Source organism: Glycine soja, chromosome 15, assembly GCF_004193775.1.
Source record: "Glycine soja cultivar W05 chromosome 15, ASM419377v2, whole genome shotgun sequence".
NCBI lineage: Eukaryota > Viridiplantae > Streptophyta > Magnoliopsida > Fabales > Fabaceae > Glycine > Glycine soja.
Window position 1 is genome coordinate 35,069,083 of NC_041016.1, and position 18,977 is coordinate 35,088,059.

Genomic DNA, 18,977 nt, shown 5'->3' on the forward strand with positions numbered 1-18,977 from the left:
AACATTTTCTTAACCTGCAAAGCATAAGCCGATATCTAGATTTTGTTTTCTAATTGGTACATGTAATGACTGGGGTTCACAAAGTTGAGGTGTACAATGATGTGACGCTCAAGTTTGAACATCAGTCCTAACATAAGAGCACGAACACAACATCCTTAGCAGGGAGGCTACTGGATCGACAAGTTATTACTAAATACCTCAATATTTGAATATTAATGATATTGTTACAATTCTTTTATGAAGATGAAGCGGGTACTTAATTATCTATATATAAGCTACTATTTATCTCCTAGCTATTATCTACAAACTAAAAATTATCTACAAGAAATGTTACACTACAGTAATAGTCTCTACAATCAAGGACCTGAAGCTCCTATCCCATGTTATAAATATCAGGTTATATCTCACCCTTTAATTTCATTCTCGACTCACTCGTGTACTTACTTGAGTGTTAGAGTTCTTTATTTTGTAGGTTCTTCCTTGTGTTCTCCTAACAAAGGATAACTAGAGTTATTAAAGTTATTAAAGTTACTTTGTGAACAAACATAACATCAAAAAAACATATCTTTTCTTTTCTTTATATATATATATATATATAGATAGATAATTTGGATAAAAATAAGGATAACTAGATAAATGGATGGTTAAATTATACTTAATGTTTACATTAAATGATTGCCATATGTCATTTCACTATGAAAATTGAAATTATTTTTCTAAATTTAATTTTTATATTAAGTTTTATATATATATATATATATATATATATATATATATATATTTATATATATATATAATCTTTAAATAACATTTGAATAAAAATTGACCCATAATTTCCTATCTCTTTATTTTTATATTAACATGTTTATTTAATTTGATATTTATTTATTTATTTGAGATGTTTCTTTACTATCTTAATTATTATTTTTACTTCAACTTATTTAATAAATAAATAATTTTAATTCAATTATGTGTATATCATACTATTTGCTTACAATAATTTTTTTTTATTTTGTTTACTATAATAATTTTAATTTACTAACAATTATATTTTAATAAATTTTTTTCAAATGAGTATTCAATCAACTCAACTTCAAGTACAAATATCTATATCAACCTAGACAATCCAGATTTTGTAAATTTCAAGATAGGGTAAAATGAACTTCCTTCTATTATTTTATTTTATTATACACATTTTGTAACATTCAAAAACCAAAATCATTAGTTTATTCTAATTCTTTGATTGATGTAGTTAAAAAATTATAAATTTTATTCTGAATAACTACTTTGAAAAAAAAATGGAGCAACATCTAATCAAAGAACTATCTTCTTCAAGTTCTGCAAACATTGATCTTGACAAGAGAATGTCAAAAAATAGAAGCTAGATTTTTGCAATATATAATGTCCATGAAATGGGTATCAAAATCACATGTATGCTAACCTACCATGACCTTCATATTCATAATATTCAATAATACTTGATTTTTTTCTTAGTTTTAACATATATAAAATAATAGGATAAGTCAATGACATCTACGATACGTTTGGTTGAACTTATGTTGCATGTGAGAAATGCCAAAAGAAAGTTACAAAAGAGGGAAATCAATACACTTGTAGAGAATGCAAACAACCATCCAAGTACCAACAAAGATTTGAAATTTGTATATAATGAATTATTTTTTATAACAATTAAATAAATATTACAATTTTTAAAATCTTTTTTAAGTTCAAGATACAATGGAAAGTCTCTGATGATACCAGTATAGCAACATTCACAATGTTCGAAGAAGATGCACAACAAATTTTAAACACAATAACATCTGAACTCATTCATACCCAGAATGCAAATAAGGTTGACATACCCTCATGTATACCCTTTGCAAACACACTTTTAATTTTGAAATCAAGCTCACAACTTGAAGGAAGGATTTCAAACCTATATCATGACAAGGACTTTTATCCCAAAAAATATCATTTAGCATGATCATCTCCTCAAAGAAATTAATTAAACAAGTAACCATGTTTATAATTTATTTACATTTTTACTTCTTTTACAAAATATTAATAATTTTGTCCACTAATTAATAATTTTACTAAAAAAGGAGTCCACTTCACCACGACAAATATCATCAAATGAGTGAGATGAAAAACTAATTATGAGTAAAAGCACAAAGCTACAAGCATCCAACAAGTCAAAATGTGCATCTTCATCATCTAATGAAAAAGTTTATCAAATTTGACAAAGTCCATTAAGAAAAAAGGCGAATAAATAAATTGTCACAAGTCAAAAGATGCATCTTCATCGTCAAAAGAAGAAGAAGAAAGTTCATTAAAGAAAAATGTGAAAAAAAAACAATCTCTCATAAGTAAAAGCTCAAAGCTACAAGTATCCAAGAAGTAAAAAGATGCATCTTCATCATCAAATGAAGTTTATTCAATCTCATAAAAAGTTTAAAAAAAAGCACACAAAAGAAAATAAAATTCAACAACAGGTCACCAACAAAAGAAAATAAATACAAAAATTTTATTTAAATGAACAATTTTTTTATATTTTATTCGCATCATTTTTATGTGTTTTACCATTATGATTGATTTTTTTCTTTCATTAAATATATTTTTTAACTGTTTTATTATGTCAATTTCACTTTATTATTATATTATTCTTATAAAATTTATATATAGCACTTACTTTTATGTTCACATTAATCAACTTTAGTTGAATAATCAACCTCAAATTTTAAAATATTTCATTATAAATATATTGATAAATAAAAAATATCTTAATTTATATGTAATTTTTTTATCTCTTTTAACAAAAAATAATATAAGATATCATTGACAATTATATTTTAAAATTTGATTTATCAAACAAATAATTTATTTAATTTTTTTAAAATTATTTATAAACCTGCGTAACGCATCATATTTGTCTAGTTCGGTAATAACAATTAATACGTAAATAATTAACCCTGATTTATTTCCAAAGAAGTAGCAATTTCTACGGTAGAAGTAGTACACAAATCTGTAGAAGATAAATTTTCATCAAGGATCTCTCTTTGAACATAGAATGCTGGTCTTTGAGGTAAGGACACTGTTGCACTCTTGTTTGTCAACATTGATATAATGTCAGACATTGTGGGTCTATCATTTGCATAGTGTTCAACGCACAAGAGACCAACATGAATGCACCTTTGCACTTCATCGCGATCAAACAACTCATTTAATGATGGATCCACTAATTGAAGACATTTGCCATCTTTCCATAATTCCCATACCTGTTAGAATCTTATTCAAATTAATAAGCCAGAGAATATTACACCAAATAAGTAACTCAGTGAGGCTAATTTCACATACATGTCCTATTAGGTTTAATGGACGGTCATCATCATAAAAGCTAGTGTTTTTTCTTCCACTAACAATTTCCAGCAGCAGAACTCCAAAGCTATAGACATCCGACTTTGTAGCGAAAGTTCCTTCCATGGCATATTCTGGAGACATGTAGCCACTGCAAGATAATTTAATTTATAACATGACAAAATACAATTTATGTATATATTGATCAACAACACTTGGAATAAAAAGTTTAGCAAGCTCACTATGTCCCAACAATCCTGTTGGTATTTGATGCAGATTCTTGTTGTGTAAACATTCTTGCCATTCCAAAATCTGAAATTTTTGGGTTCATATTTTCATCAAGAAGTATGTTACTAGTTGTCGCAACCTACCCTTCGGCGGGAGGGCGACGCGTGACTCACGGGATGCGTGTTCCACGAAAGGAATACGCGCGGAGTCGTCACCAACATTTATTTGAGGAAAACGTCAGAAAAACCGGAAAAGACGCGATCTACGAGCTTTTAAGTGAAAGGTTCGGGAGTTGTATTTATGCACGGGGAAGGTATTAGCACCCCACACGTCCGTCCCAAGGGACGACAACCTTTAATCGAATGTGCAAACATGACTTTGATTTTTACGTTCCCTTTTATGTCCTTATATCCTTTATACCCTTTTATATTTTTTCTTTTTTGTGGTCGACAAGGGTGTTTCCCTGTTCTCCTACGTATTCCTCAATTTGGGATGAGAAAATCAGACCTACGTAGTTCTTTCTTATCAAGTGATTCTTTTTTACTTAAGTGGTGATCATTTTAAGGCGTTGGACCTTAAAAATGATCCATTTTACTTAGTGAGAAATTGAAATGACAAACTTCAAAAGCCTATTTTTATGGACGAGCTTGACTAGGCGAGTTGATTTTCGCCTTAGTTTCACTTTAGTTATTAATCAATTCGATTAAGAATGAGAAATCCCAAAGAGAAAACGTCCGATTGATTTTCCGCTTTATTTTGCTAAAAGATTTTTTTTTATTATTATATTATTTTTTACCTCTTTTTTTTATTTCCAACGTGGTTACGGCACGACCGAACGGTCGGAATTTATTTTAACCGAAGTTAACGGATAATACAATTTAAACGTTCGGTGGAAATTTATTTTATTTTTAAGTTAAGCGAGAAATGACTTAAGTAAAATGGCTTAAGCACGTCAAGAGGGGGTATAAAAAGTAAACAAAACGAGAATAAAAATGCACGAAACACAATGTGGACCACTACGGGTACATAGAATGAATCGAAAAGCTTGGTTCGAGGTACTTACCCGTTGAAGATCGAAGAACGATGAAGAACGAATGAAGAACGTCGAAGAACGGCCGAAACCTTCGCGAAATTCTTCACGGAAAACGTTACGGAAACGTTTCGGAAGCGCCTCGGCTTAGATTTTCTTCACGGAAACAATTTTTCCAAGCAAATTCGAAAGAGAGAGAAGTGCCTAAGGGGCTGAACCCTTTTCTTCTTCACTTCCTCCCCTATTTATAGCAAAATAGGGGAGGTGGTTGCCGCCCAACTCGCTCAGGCGAGCTCAGCTCGCCCAGGCGAGCTAGGTTGCTTCCTCTAGAAGCAACAGCCTTCTGGAGGAATATTCTGGAGTGCCCAAGTGGGCCTGGGTGCTATTTGCACCCCCATTTTTACTAAGTACATCTCCCTCTGCCTTTTTTTGTGATTCTTTTTTCGTAAAGTTACGGAAACTTACGAATTTCGTAACGATACTTGTTTTCTTTCCGTAATGTTACGGAACCTTGCGGATTACATAATCATCCCCTTTTTGACTTACGGAATGTTACGGAACCTCACTTAATTAAGCAACGATGCTTCCATTTGATTTCCGGTGTGTCACGGAAACTTACGGATTGTGCATCAATATTTTTTGGTTTTCCGGCATGTCCTGGAATTTCACAAATTGCCTAATGATGGGTGCTAAGCACCTTGCAAGGACCAAAGAAAAGTCGCATGTCATCAAGCAAAGGTCCCCGGACGAAATTAGGGTATGACAGTTGCCCCTCTTTACTTGTCTTTTATTGGAGATAAAAGGAAAGTAAAGATAAGACACTAATTTCATTCCTCTCGATTTGACGAGAGTCGCGGGTGACCATAAAATCTCCACATGCAAATGACTTGTTGTTCCCGGAATTTCACAAATTGCCTAATGATGGGTGCCAAGCACCTCACAAGGACCAAAGAAAGGTCGCATGTCATCAAGCAAAGGTCCCTGGACGAAATTAGGGTATGACACTAATTTCGTTCCTCTCGGTTGACGAGAGTCGCGGGTGACCATAAAATTTCCGCATGTAAATGACTTGTTGTTCCCGGAATTTCACAAATTGCCTAATGATGGGTGCCAAGCACCTCACAAGGACCAAAAAAAGGTCGCATGTCATCAAGCGAAGGTCCCCGGATGAAATTAGGGTATGACACTAATTTCGTTCCTCTCGGTTGACGAGAGTCGCGGGTGACCATAAAATCTCCGCATGTAAATGACTCGTTGTTCCCGGAGGAACAAAAGGTGCAGAAGACTATGTAAGTCTCTGCATGTCATCAGGCCCGCCGCCTCTGGATGACAAAAGGGTGCGGATAACCGTAAGGTATCTCCGCGTGTCATCGGGCCCGCCGCCTCTGGATGACAAAAGGGTGCGGATAACCGTAAGGTATGACAAAGATTATGGGGCGGCCGACAAAAGCAAGGCTCTTGCTCCTATGGATCCTCCAATGAGGAACTCAGACCTACGTAGTTCTAGATAACTTGTGAGATTTGAAAAAGTCTCCACCAGAAGATGCCTACATCTCCGGAAAGGGCGCAGATGACCATATTGGCCTCCGCTTATCAATCACACTCGAGGTGCGGATAACCGTAAGGTGTCTCCGAGGGCTACCAGCTCTTGGGTCATGGTAACAGAAAGCAGTGTGGTCGACAAAAGCGAGGCTTTTGCTCCTACGTATCCTCCAATGAGGAACTCAGACCTACGTAGTTCTGGATAACTTGTGAGACTTAAAAAAGTCTTGGTGTTTTCTTCACTAAAAATGCAAACATGCTTTAGTAAAGAGACAAATATTCCAACTGATTAGAGCAGCATATGCTTTTTTTTTTTTAGTGAAAAGAACAATGCGTTTACCGGGGAAGGAGAGTATGTTGATGAAATCCCCCATAGCCATAAATGAGATTTTGGATGTTAGCATTTCGTTTCTAAATGACCATTTAGAGGAAACACTAGGTTCAACAAAAATAGAAGAAATCCACTCAAAGTGTATCAATCTCGCACAGGTAAGTGTTTCATCCTAATTCCAAACCATAGATATGTCCTGACTTGACTTTGCAAATTATTTCCTATCAAATCAAAAATTACATGCGTGACCATGGATCAATAGGACTTCCCTTGGGAATGGGTTCTTTTGATGGGTTTTTTGGCTTTTGTGTGTTTTTGGCATTTGATTTTTTGTTGGCTTTTTCCTATTCTGTTTTTGTTTAGTGCGGGGCAAAAAAAGGTTGCTAGCGCACAAGATTTTGGTTGGCAACTAATGGGGGAAGACCATTTTAGGTCGTGGTTTCCTTTCCTTCTTTTTGTTCATTTGGTGACAATTTTGTATTGTTCAAATATTGTTCGGTCCAAAGACCTCTCTGCACATTTCTTCTGGTTTCTTTGACCAGGAGCTTTCTTCTTTTTTTACTTTCTCCCATTCTTTTTTTTTTTTTGACTTGGAATTTTCTTTCCTTTCTCTTCGCTTTCTCCCACTCTTTGATTGGGAATTTTCTTGCTTCCTTTTTTCCTTTGATTGGAAATTTTCCTTCCCTCTTTTTTTTGCTTTCTCTTTGATTGGAAATTTTCCTTCTCTTTTTCTTTGATTGGAAATTTTCCTTCTCTTCTTTTTTTGCTTCCGGGGGTAAGGATTGACATTCTCACCCTGGGTCAAGGTTTATGGTGAGTCAGGATTTTGGCTCAAGACTTGTAGAATGGCTAGGCATGATACATGTCAGGGTTTGGTTTGGTTCAAGGACAAAAAGGGATGCCCCACATTATTTCCATGACACAAATGCAAAAATGATGATTTGGAAACTTTATGCAAAACTGGTCATGCATGCACCTATGTGGACACTCAAGTGTCAAATTTTTATGGTCATGTGATGCTAGGGCTCAGGATTCATTTCCTCTATTTTTAGTCAACCCAATGTTTCCAAAATATGCTCTTTTATCAATTTGTGCATTCATCCGAGTCCATTTTGGGCGTCTGGGAAAATTTCACAGCATTCACCCTTCAGGTGTACACACATTTTTTTCAAAAACTAGTTATGATCAGTGAATTTTTTCAAAGAAAAGTTGGAAGTCATCTCTTTTCAAAAGCATGTTGGTTTTTCAGCTTGACAACTTATTTTTCTTTTTTCTCTTTTTTTTTTCATTTGTTCATTTCTTTTTCTCGTTTGTTTTTTTGTTTTGTTTTTTTTTCTTTTTTTTTCATGAGGTATTTTGCTACCTAAACATGTGTATATTTTTTGTGAGGTATTTTTGCTATGTACATGCATATCCAAGGTATCTTGCTACCTAAACATACATATATATGTTTTGTAAGGTATTTTTGCTCTATACATGCACATCCAAGGTATCTTTCTACCTAAACATACATATATATATTTTGTGAAGTATTTTTGCTACATACATGCATATTCAAGGTATCTTTCTACCTAAACATACATATATATATTTTGTGAAGTATTTTTTGTTTACATACATGCATATCTAAGGTATCTTTCTACCTAAACATACATATATATATTTTGTGAAGTATTTTTTGTTTACATACATGCATATCTAAGGTATCTTTCTACCTAAACATACATATATATATTTTGTGAGGTATGACTACCTTCCGAGCTTGCGCTTGTTTTATTTAAATTCCCAGGATCATGAGCAACTAGGTGCGTCCTACTATAAAAAGTGATCAAATAACAAGCATAGATTCAAAAGGTACTATGTTGCCTCCTAGTAGCGCTTCTTTAACGTCTTGAGCTGGATGCCTTATGACTTGTCGATCACTGACCTAGTACTTTGCTTACCTTTGGCTTTGGACTTGGTCGCCTATTGGTCGGCCATGTGGTGTAGGCAATACTCAAACCTTTTTGTGGGTGAGCAGAGGTGAACTCTAGAGGTGATGGCGGTGCATCTGTTGCCCGCTGCTGGCCATCCCCAGGCTGCTGTGGTGTTTCGCCCTGCGCCTGCTTGGAGACGCAGTACTTCTTGATGAAAGCTCGATTAGTAGGGGGCCTGATGCCCTTGCTGGAGGTGACAGGTACTCTGTAGAACTGACAGAGACCCGTAATTAGAGCTTGACAACTCCAAGACCCTGTTGGACTTCTTCGGGTCCACTGGGTGTCTTGCAGGCACGATCCCTGCAAACAATAGATGAAATCAGAAATCAGTTGGGGGAGGTGCATACTTACCTATGATGACGTGACCTTGCCGGGGGGGTACGGGCACCCTGTAGGACTAATAGAGGCCCGTAACCAGAGCTGGAAACCCCAGGGCCCTGTTGGACTTTTCCGGGTCCACTGGGTGTCTTGTGGGTGCGATCCTTGCAAACAATAGATGGTATCAGAAATCAGTTGAACCATATGCATACTTACCCATGTCGGGACGACACAGACCAACTGATACTTTTGCAGGGGGGGATTGGCATTGCGGTCGCTGGGCAGAATGTTTCTAAGTAGCAATGTCATCTATATTTGTGTAAGAGTGGTCATGTTGGTGCGCATGGTCCGCACTTGTCTCTTTGCAGCGGTACGGGTGAAATCCTGCCTCGGTATGCATAATAGCCATCTGACAGCCTCCCTCTCTGGTCGTGCTCGCACAGTTGGCCCTCTTCCAATATCAGGGGGTGGCCTAGGAACCGTTAAAAGGAAACTACTGGCCCCTTAATCGGGAGTGAAAGTCTCAGTTAAGCATTTAAGGGCAGAGGACCTTAAATCCTCTTAAGGTGTGGATGTGGAGCACACTGAAAATGAGGACACGTAGCCCTCTAAAGGTGAGGACGTGCAACACTCTCAAGGCGAGGATGTGTAGTCCTTTGGAGGTGAGGGCGTGCAGCCCACTGATGGCGAGGACGTGTAGTCCTCCCAAGGTGAGGGCGTGCAGCCCTCTGTTGGCGAGGACGTGTAGTCCTCTCAAGGTGAGGGCGTGTAGCCCTCTGAAGGTGAGGACATGCAGTCCTCTGATGGCGAGGGCGTGTAGCCATCTGAAGGTTAGGGCGTGTAGCCCTACGAAGGTGAGGACATGCAGTCCTCTAATGGCGAGGGCGTGTAGCCCTACGAAGGTGAGGACATGCAGTCCTCTGATGGCGAGGGCATGTAGCCCTCTGAAGGTGAGGACGTGTGGTCCTCTAAAGGTGAGGGCGTGTAGCTTACGAAGGTGAGGACATGCAGTCCTCTGATGGCGAGGGCGTGTAGCCCTCTGAAGGTGAGGAGGTGTAGTCCTCTGAAGGTGAGGGTAACTAGTACCCAAGGCGAGGGCGGGTAGCCCTCTGAGGACGTGTAGTCCTCTAAAGGTGAGGGTGTGTAGCCCTACGAAGGTGAGGACATGCAGTCCTCTGATGGCGAGGACGTGTAGTCCTCTCAAGGCGAGGACGTGTAGTCCTCTAACGGTGAGGGTAACTAGTACCCAAGGTGAGGTCGTGTAGCCCTCTCAAGGCGAGGACATGTAGTCCTCTGGAGGTGAGGGCGTGCAGCCCTCTGATGGTGAGGACGTGTAGTCCTCTCAAGGCGAGGACGTGTAGTCCTCTCAACGGTGAGGGTAACTAGTACCCAAGGTGAGGGCGTGTAGCCCTCTCAAGGCGAGGACATGTAGTCCTCTGATGGCGAGGGCGTGTAGCCCTCTGAAGGTGAGGACGTGTAGTCCTCTCAAGGCGAGGACGTATAGTCCTCTAAAGGTGATAGGTACAAGTACCCAAGGGTCCACCCTTATGAGAAAGCAAGAGATCGACTCATCGAGAGGGCCGGTCATCCCAAATCCACTTGACTGGATATTAGATGTAGGAAATCGATGCAGTTAACATGATTTTTAGGGATGCAGACGCATGCAACCTTTGTTGTGAAATTTGGTAATGCTGACCGCACATGAAACAATGCAATGCAATGGAAAGTTGCACAATGTTCATGACATTCTTTCCCTATTTTGTGATTTTGATTTTGATTTAATTTTTTTTGGAAAACACAGATTGACTGTCCTTTTGAAAAAGGTGATAATTCATGCAACCTTATCCTATCTTTTGCAAACCTCTCCGGGAACTCCCTCAGAGTGTATGTTCTGTTTGATTTAGTCACTTGACCATTTTGGAGTGACGGCAATGGAGCTGTTTGATGTTTAATCAATCTATTGAAATTCCAGGGTTTGTCTCCCTTTTTTTTTATTTGTTTAAAAACATCGACGGATGAAAACTTTTGATCTGCCCCTATGTTCACTTGAGGCTCATGCACGATGCCCCTCATTGCCCCAGTGTAAGGCTTTGAGGTACCAATCGTTGTCTTTCGTCATGACCTTGTAGGAGGGAACCTATTGGGTGAGAACTTCTAATCTGCCCCTAGGTTCGCTTGAGGTTTTTGCATGGTGCCTTTCGTTGCCCCAGTGTAGGGCTATGAGGTAACCATCGTTGTCTTGTTTTCATAGCCTTGTAGCGAGGAAGAATGAAAGAAGGAGTTAATTCTTGCAAAAAGAATTTTTTCAAGGACGAGAAATAGTTGAAGGATTTTTCGATGGATTAAGTCAAATGACTCCTATGTAGAAGCAAGATGTTTTGATGTTTTGATGATGCCAAAGGATCAAGTGCTTCCAAGTTTTATTCAAGACAAGAAATCAAGATATATGATCAAGTTGATCTCTAGAATCTTAAGAAGAAGTTTCCAAATTGAAAAACAAAAGGTTTGACCAAAGAATTCTATCATTTCAAATTGAGATTTGCTCTCTGGTAATCGATTACCAGCAGCTGAAAATGTTTATAACAGTCACTAGAAATTTGAACTCAAAATTTATAATGTGTAATCGATTACACATGGATGGTAATTGATTACCAGCAGTTTTTTTTTTTTTTTTGAAAATTTTAAAATCTGTAATCGTTTGCACAAGTCTTGTAATCAATTACCAGAGGGGATTTTCAGAAAATAATTTCCAAGAGTCACATCTATTCAAATTTTTTATGAATGGCCATTAAAAAGAGTTTTCATTGCCCAAAAAGTTTTATCCTCTCAAAAGATTAAGAGAGTTTTTCTGAACTGAAATGTCTTATCCTCTCAAAAAGATTCCTTGGTCAACCACTTGCATATTCGATAAGGAATTTTGATTGATCTTCATTGTACAATCTATCTCTTTTAAGAGAGATCTCTTCTTCTCTCCTTCTTATTTCTGAAAAGGGATTAAGAGATCGTGGGTCTCTTGTTGTAGAGGATTCCTGAACACAAGGGAAGGGTTGTCCCTGTGTGGTTCAGACTTTGTAAAAGGAGTTTTACAAAGAGAGTGGAAAATCTCAAGTGGGTTGCTTGAGGGCTGGATGTAGGCACAGGAAGTGGCCGAACCAGCATAAATCAAGTTTGCATTCCTCTCTTCCCTTAAACTTCTTTTATTTATTGCTATTTATCTTTTGCTTTAAAGAAGTTTATTTTGAATTATCTTTTGAGTAATTCATGTTTAAGGGTGCATTGTTAATCCAAAAAGAAAGAGTGATAGTTCAATTGGGGAATAGTCTTTGCATCTTAATTCGACCCCCTTTTTTTCTTAAGGTAACTGAGGCCATTTGTCCAACATCCTATTCTTGATAACTCACTTCTCTCTAAAAAGACAGACTTTCCGGAATGAGGTCACATGAACGTCTTGAAAACACAGTCAATCAAATGCTTTTTTTATTTTTTATTTTGAAACTTATTTTTTTTATTTTGAAACTTTTTTGTTTTGAACTTTACTCGTTGTTTTACGGCACCCCCATCAACGTGAAGGACGAGTAATCTCTGATTGAACGATCTTAGAAGTCCAAACTCAGGAGCACAGGTCACTTGAGCAAACAGACCAATGGCTTGCACCCACTTCCAGTGAAAGTTGAAAATCCTGATGAGTCATTAGAGACATCTAACAACAGCTTTCAAAATTGTCCCATGTGTGGCATCTCTTGTCAATGTCAGGATTTACACGCGATTCTCCTCAAATTTCAGCCAGCCCATATCAATTAGACCTTGCACCTTACGCTTCAGAGCCCTACAATGCTCAATGGAACGCCCCGGGGCTTCTCCGCGACAAGCACACGTTGCGTTCGAGTCGTATTCTTGGAGAAATGGAGGTTGATGAACCTCGGCTAGGGTTATGGCTACCATTGAATTATCAAGTAGATATGGGAGCAAGTCAGCATAGGACACTGGAATTGGGGTGAATTCTACAGGCTTTCTCGCTGCAAAATTCACTTCTTGGTTGGTGTTTTTGGTTTGTGCTAAAGGTGGTGTTTGTCATTGGAAGTGCGGTAGGTAGGCTTTGTGGTTGATTTTAGGGATGGCCTTTGTGGATAAAATGGCAGTAGGTAAGGAGAAGGTTTGTTATTGGCTGAGTAATGACATTGTTGGGTTGATGGGAAACTTGGCCGTACAGGAATGGCAGTCATAACATGGGCTTCTCCCTTATTCTCTCCCTCTTCATTTGCCCCAGTTTTCTCATTCGTCCGAGTGGGATGATTAAATTTGCCTCTTTTCAGACCCGCTTTGATCCTTTCACTGGCGAAGACCAAATCTGCAAAGCTTTGAGGGTGCGTAGCCCACCATCTTTTCATAGTAGAGTACCGATAATGTGTCTACCATCACGATTATCGTCTCCCTTTTTGCACATGTTCTGTAGTTGCATCCTATCCGGAACCATATCAGAATAGTACTGATACTGCCTAACGAAGGCAACCATTAGGTCCTTCCAAGTATGGACTCGAGAAGGTTCCAAGTTAGTGTACCAGGTAACAGCTACCCCAGTAAGACTTTCTTGGAAGAAATGTATTAGCAATTCCTCATCTTTGTGTATGCCCTTATCTTCCGACAATACATCTTTGGATGGTTCTTGGGGCAAGTAGTCCCCTTGTACTTGTCAAAGTCTAGCACCTTGAACTTGGGAGGGGTGATGATATTGGGTACTAGGAACAACTCTTCTAGGTTAGCAAAGGAATAATCTCCACCTTCTTCAATGGCCCTGAGCCTTTCCTCTAGATGATCCGCCTTTCCCTTTTCGGCCATAGCAGGAGGGGCTCTTCCCACCGCAAAATGCAATGGTTGTGGTTGCGGGCGAAACTGAGGGCCCTCCAAAGTGTTTTCAAAGGGTATACCACCAACTGCTTGCCCTTCAGTGGCATATCCGAGCCAAGGCTCGAAGTCAGCTAGATTGTGGTGGGGAATTTCATGTGTCTCCCCCATGGTTTGAGAGATATGTGCCTGATCAGATTGAGGTTATTGGTTCTCAATGAGTATCGGAGTGGAGTTATTGAGATTTTCATTGAGAATGTATGCCACATTGGGTGGTGTATAGTTGGGAGGCCAGCCATATGGTGGGAAGGCATGCTTGTTTTGAATTTGCACATAATGGGGGGCCGCCCGTACTTCCCTAATCTTTGCCTACCATTTGCTCTTTCATGGCCTCCATGTCGGCCTTCATATGCTCTTGCACCTTCTCTACTTCACCCATTATTTTAGCTCTAGCATGGGTTTGGTAAGCCGCACTGACCTCCACCATCTCCTTTATGCTCATCATGGCCTCTACCATTGTGGCCATTTTCTCTTTCAAGGCCTCCGGGTCGGCCTTCATCTGCTCTTGCACCTTCTCTATTTCATCCATTACTCTAGCTCTAGCACAGGTTCGATAAGGGCGCCGTAAAGCGTGTTTTTTTCTTTTTGATAATAACAATTAAGTTCATTTTTATTTTATTTTATTTTATTTTATTAATTTTTATTTTTATTTTCTTTTTCAAGGAAAGAATGCAATGAGCAATGCAACCAATGAAAAGCATGGATGTATGTGAATGATACACAGATGAAGTATTGCGAATTTTTACGCAGGACATGAGGTTGAATCAATTTTAGAGGACGTGCAACCCTTCACTTCAACTTCAGAGGACTACACGTCCTCGCCTTCAAAGGGTCATGTGCCTTCACCTTTGTAGGGCTACACGCCCTCACCTTCAAAGGGGGACATGCCCTCACCTTTAGAGGATTGCACGTCCTCGCCATCAGAGGACTACATGTTCCCCATTTTCAAAGGGGGACATGCCCTCGCCATCAAAGGACTGCACGTCCTCACCCTCAGAGGACTACGCATCCTCACTTTCAGTGGGCTCCATATCCACACCTTAAGATAATTTAAGGTCCTCTGTCCTTAAATGCTTAACCGAGACTTGCACTCCCGGTTAAGGGACCAGTAGTTTCCTTTTAACGGTTCCTGGGCCACCCCCTGATATTGGAGGAGGGCCAACTGTGCGAGCACAACCAGAGAGGGAGGCTATCACACAGCTACTATGCATACCGGGGCAAGATTTCACCCGTGCCGCTGCAAAGAGACGAGTGCGGATCATGCGCACCAACATGACCACTCTTACACAGATATAGATGACATTGCTACTTGCAACATTCTTCCCAGCGACCGCAATGCCAATCTCCCCCTGCAAAAGTATCAGTTGGTCTGTGTCGTCCCGACGTGGGTAAGTATGCATATGGTTCAACTGATTTCTGATACCATCTATTGTTTGCAGGGATCGCACACACAAAGACACCCAGTGGACCTGAAGAAGTCCAACAGGGCCCTGGGGTTTCCAGCTCTGGTTACGGGCCTCTGTCGGCCCTATAGGGCGCCCGTTCCCCCCAGCAAGTTCATGTCGTCGTGGCATAGGTAAGTATGCACTTCCCCCAACTGATTTCTGATGTCATCTATTGTTCACAGGGATTGTGCCCGCAAGACATCTAGTGGACCCGAAGAAGGCCAACAGGTTCTTGGAGTTGCCAGCTCTAAATACGGGTCTCTGTCAGTTCTACGGAGTGCCCGTCGCCCCAACAAGGTCATTAGGCCCCGCATTAACCGGGCTTTCAGCAAGAAGTACTGCGCCCCCAGACGGGCGCAGGGCGAGACACCACAGCAGCCAGGGGATGGTCGGCAGCGGGCAACAGACGCACCACCACCACCTTTAGAGTTCACCTCTGCTCATCCGCAAAAAGGTTTGAGTATTGCCTACACCACATGGCCGACCAATAGGCGACCAAGTCCGAAGCCAAAGGTAACCAAAGTACTAGGTCCATGACCGACAAATCATTAGGCGTCCAGCTCAAGACGTTAAAGAAGCGCTACTAGGAGGCAACCTAGTAACTTTTAAATTTCTGCTTGCTATTTGATCACCTGTTGTTTCTCAAGTCTTATTGGGACACACCTAGTTGCTCATGATCCTTAGAATTTAAATAAAACGAGCACAAGCTCGGAAGGTAGTCATACCTCACAAAATATATGTATGCGTGTTTAGGTAGTGAAAAATACCTTAGATATGCATGTATGTAATTTAGGTAGCAAACAACTACCTCACAAAATATATATATGTATGTTTAGGTAGCAAGATACCTTAGATATGCATGTATGTAGCAAAAAGATACCTCACAAAATATATATATGTATGTTTAGGTAGCAAGATACCTTGAATATGCATGTATATAGCAAAAATACCTCACAAAAATATACACATGTTTAGGTAGCAAAATACCTCATGAAAAAAAAACAAACAAGAAAAAGAAATAAACAAATAAAAAAAAAGAGAAAAAAGAGAGAAAAAAAGAAAAATAAGTTGTCTAGCTGAAAAACCAACATGCTTTTGAAAAGAGATGACTTCCAACTCTTCTTTGGAAAAAAAAATTCGCTAATCATAGCTAGTTTTTGGAAAAAAAAAATGTGTGTACACCTGAAGGGTGAATGCTGTGAAATTTTCCCGAGTACCCAAAATGGACTCGGATGAATGCACAAATGGATAAAAGAACATATTTTGGAAACATTGGGTTGATTTAAAATAGAGGAAATGAATCCTGAGCCCTAGCATCACATGACCATAAAAATTTGACACTTGAGTGTCCGCATAGGTGCATGCATGACCAGTTTTGCATAAAGTTTCCAAATCATCATTTTTGCATTTGTGTCATGGAAATAATGTGGGGCATCCCTTTTTATCCTTGAACCAAACCAAACCCTGACATGTATCATGTCTAGCCATTCTACAAGCCTTGAGCCAAAATCCTGACTCACCATAAACCTTGACCCAGGGTGAGAATGTCAATCCTTACCCTCGGAAGCAAAAAAGAAGAGAAGGAAAATTTCCAATCCAAGAGAAAGCAAAAAGAAAAGAAAGGAAATTCCCAATCAAAGAGTGGGAGAAAGCAAAAAGAAAAGAAAGAAAATTCCCAATCAAAGAATGGGAGAAAGTAAAAAAAAAAAAGGAAGAAGAAGAAGGAAAGAAAGCTCCTGATCAAGGATCGAAAGAAAACAGAAGAAATGTGCAGAAAGGTCTTTGGACCGGACAATATCTGAACAATACAGAATTGTCACCAAATGAACGAAAAGAAGGAAAGGAAACCATGACCTAAAGTGGTCTTCTCCCTTTGATTACCAACCAAAATCCTGTGCGTCGGTGACTTGTTCGCCTCGCGCAAAACCAAAACAGAAAAGGAAAAGGCCAAAAACACACAAAAGCCGAAAAGCCCACCAAAAGAACCCATTCCCAAGGGAAACCCTATTGATCCATGATCACGCATGTAATTTTTGATTTGATAGGAAATAATTTGCAAAGTCAAGTCATGACATATCTATGGTTCGGAATTAGGATGAAACACTTACCTGTGCGAGATTGATACACTTTGAGTGATTTTCTTCTATTTTTGTCGAACCCAGTGTTTCCTCTAAATGGTCATTTAGAAACGAAATGCTAACATCCAAAATCTCATTTATGGTTATCGGGGGTTTCATCAACATACTCTCCTTCCCCAGTGGAGTCGCCAACTGTCGCAACCTACCCTTCGGCGGGAGGGCGACGCGAGACTCGCGGGATGCGTGTTCCACGAAAGGAATACGCGCGGAGTCGCCACCAACGTTTATTTGAGGAAAACGTCGGAAAAACCGGAAAAGACGCGATCTACGAACTTTTAAGTGAAAGGTTCGGGAGTTGTATTTATGCACGGGGAAGGTATTAGCACCCCACACGTCCGTCCCAAGGGACGGCAGCCTTTAATCGAATGTGCAAACATGACTTTGATTTTTACGTTCCCTTTTATGTCCTTATATCCTTTGTACCCTTTTTATATTTTTTCTTTTTTGTGGTCGACAAGGGTGTTTCCCTTTGCTCCTACGTATTCCTCAATTTGGGATGAGAAAATCAGACCTACGTAGTTCTTTCTTATCAAGTGATTCTTTTTTACTTAAGAGGTGATCATTTTAAGGCGTTTGGACCTTAAAAATGATCCATTTTACTTAGTGAGAAATTGAAATGACAAACTTCAAAAGCCTATTTTTGTGGACGAGCTTGACTAGGTGAGTTGATTTTAGCCTTAGTTTCACTTTAGTTATTAATCAATTCGATTAAGAATGAGAAATCCCAAAGAGAAAACGTTCGATTGATTTTCCGCTTTATTTTGCTAAAAGATTTTTTATTATTATTATATTATTTTTTACCTCGTTTTTTTGATTTCCAACGTGGTTACGGCACGACCGAACGGTCGGAATTTATTTTAACCGAAGTTAACGGATAATACAATTCAAACGTTCGGTGGAAATTTATTTTATTTTTAAGTTAAGCGAGAAATGACTTAAGTAAAATGGCTTAAGCACGTCAAGAGGGGGTATAAAAAGTAAACAAAACGAGAATAAAAATGCACGAAACACAATGTGGACCACTACGGGTACATAGAATGAATCAAAAAGCTTGGTTCGAGGTACTTACCCGTTGAAGATCGAAGAATGATGAAGAACGAATGAAGAACGTCGAAGAATGGTCGAAACCTTCACGAAATTCCTCATGGAAAACGTTACGGAAACGTTTCGGAAGCGCCTCGGCTTAGATTTTGTTCACGGAAACAATTTTTCCAAGCAAATTCGAAAGAGAGAGACGTGCCTAAGGGGCTGAACCCTTTTTTTTCTTCACTTTCTCCCCTATTTATAGCAAAATAGGGGAGGTGGTTGCCGCCCAGCTCGCCCAGGCGAGCCAGGTTGCTTCCTCCAGAAGCAACAGCCTTCTGGAGGAATATTCTGGAGGGCCCAAGTGGGCCTGGGTGCTATTTGCACCCCCATTTTTACTAAGTACACCCCCCTCTGCTTTTTTTTGGTGATTCTTTTTTCGTAAAGTTACGGAAACTTACGAATTTCGTAACGATACTTGTTTTCTTTCCGTAATGTTACGGAACCTCACTTAATTATGCAACGATGCTTCCATTTGATTTCCGGTGTGTCACGGAAACTTACGGATTGTGCATCAATATTTTTTTGGTTTTCCGGCATGTCCTGGAATTTCACAAATTGCCTAATGATGGGTGCCAAGCACCTCACAAGGACCAAAGAAAGGTCGCATGTCATCAAGCAAAGGTCCCC

At 39.4% G+C, this 18,977-nt stretch overlaps 1 protein-coding gene across 1 annotated transcript; it reads right to left on the reverse strand.

The window, feature by feature from the left end:
• Positions 1–2,914: 2,914 nt before the first annotated feature.
• Positions 2,915–3,710, reverse strand: LOC114386872 (cysteine-rich receptor-like protein kinase 10). The gene is made up of 3 exons (XM_028346934.1): positions 3,597–3,710; positions 3,355–3,505; positions 2,915–3,275 (listed from the first exon to the last, which is right to left on the reverse strand). The coding sequence occupies exons 1-3, from the start codon at positions 3,683–3,685 to the stop codon at positions 2,964–2,966; spliced, it is 552 nt and encodes a 183-aa protein (XP_028202735.1). The 5' UTR covers positions 3,686–3,710; the 3' UTR covers positions 2,915–2,963.
• Between the last annotated feature and the right edge of the window lie 15,267 nt (positions 3,711–18,977).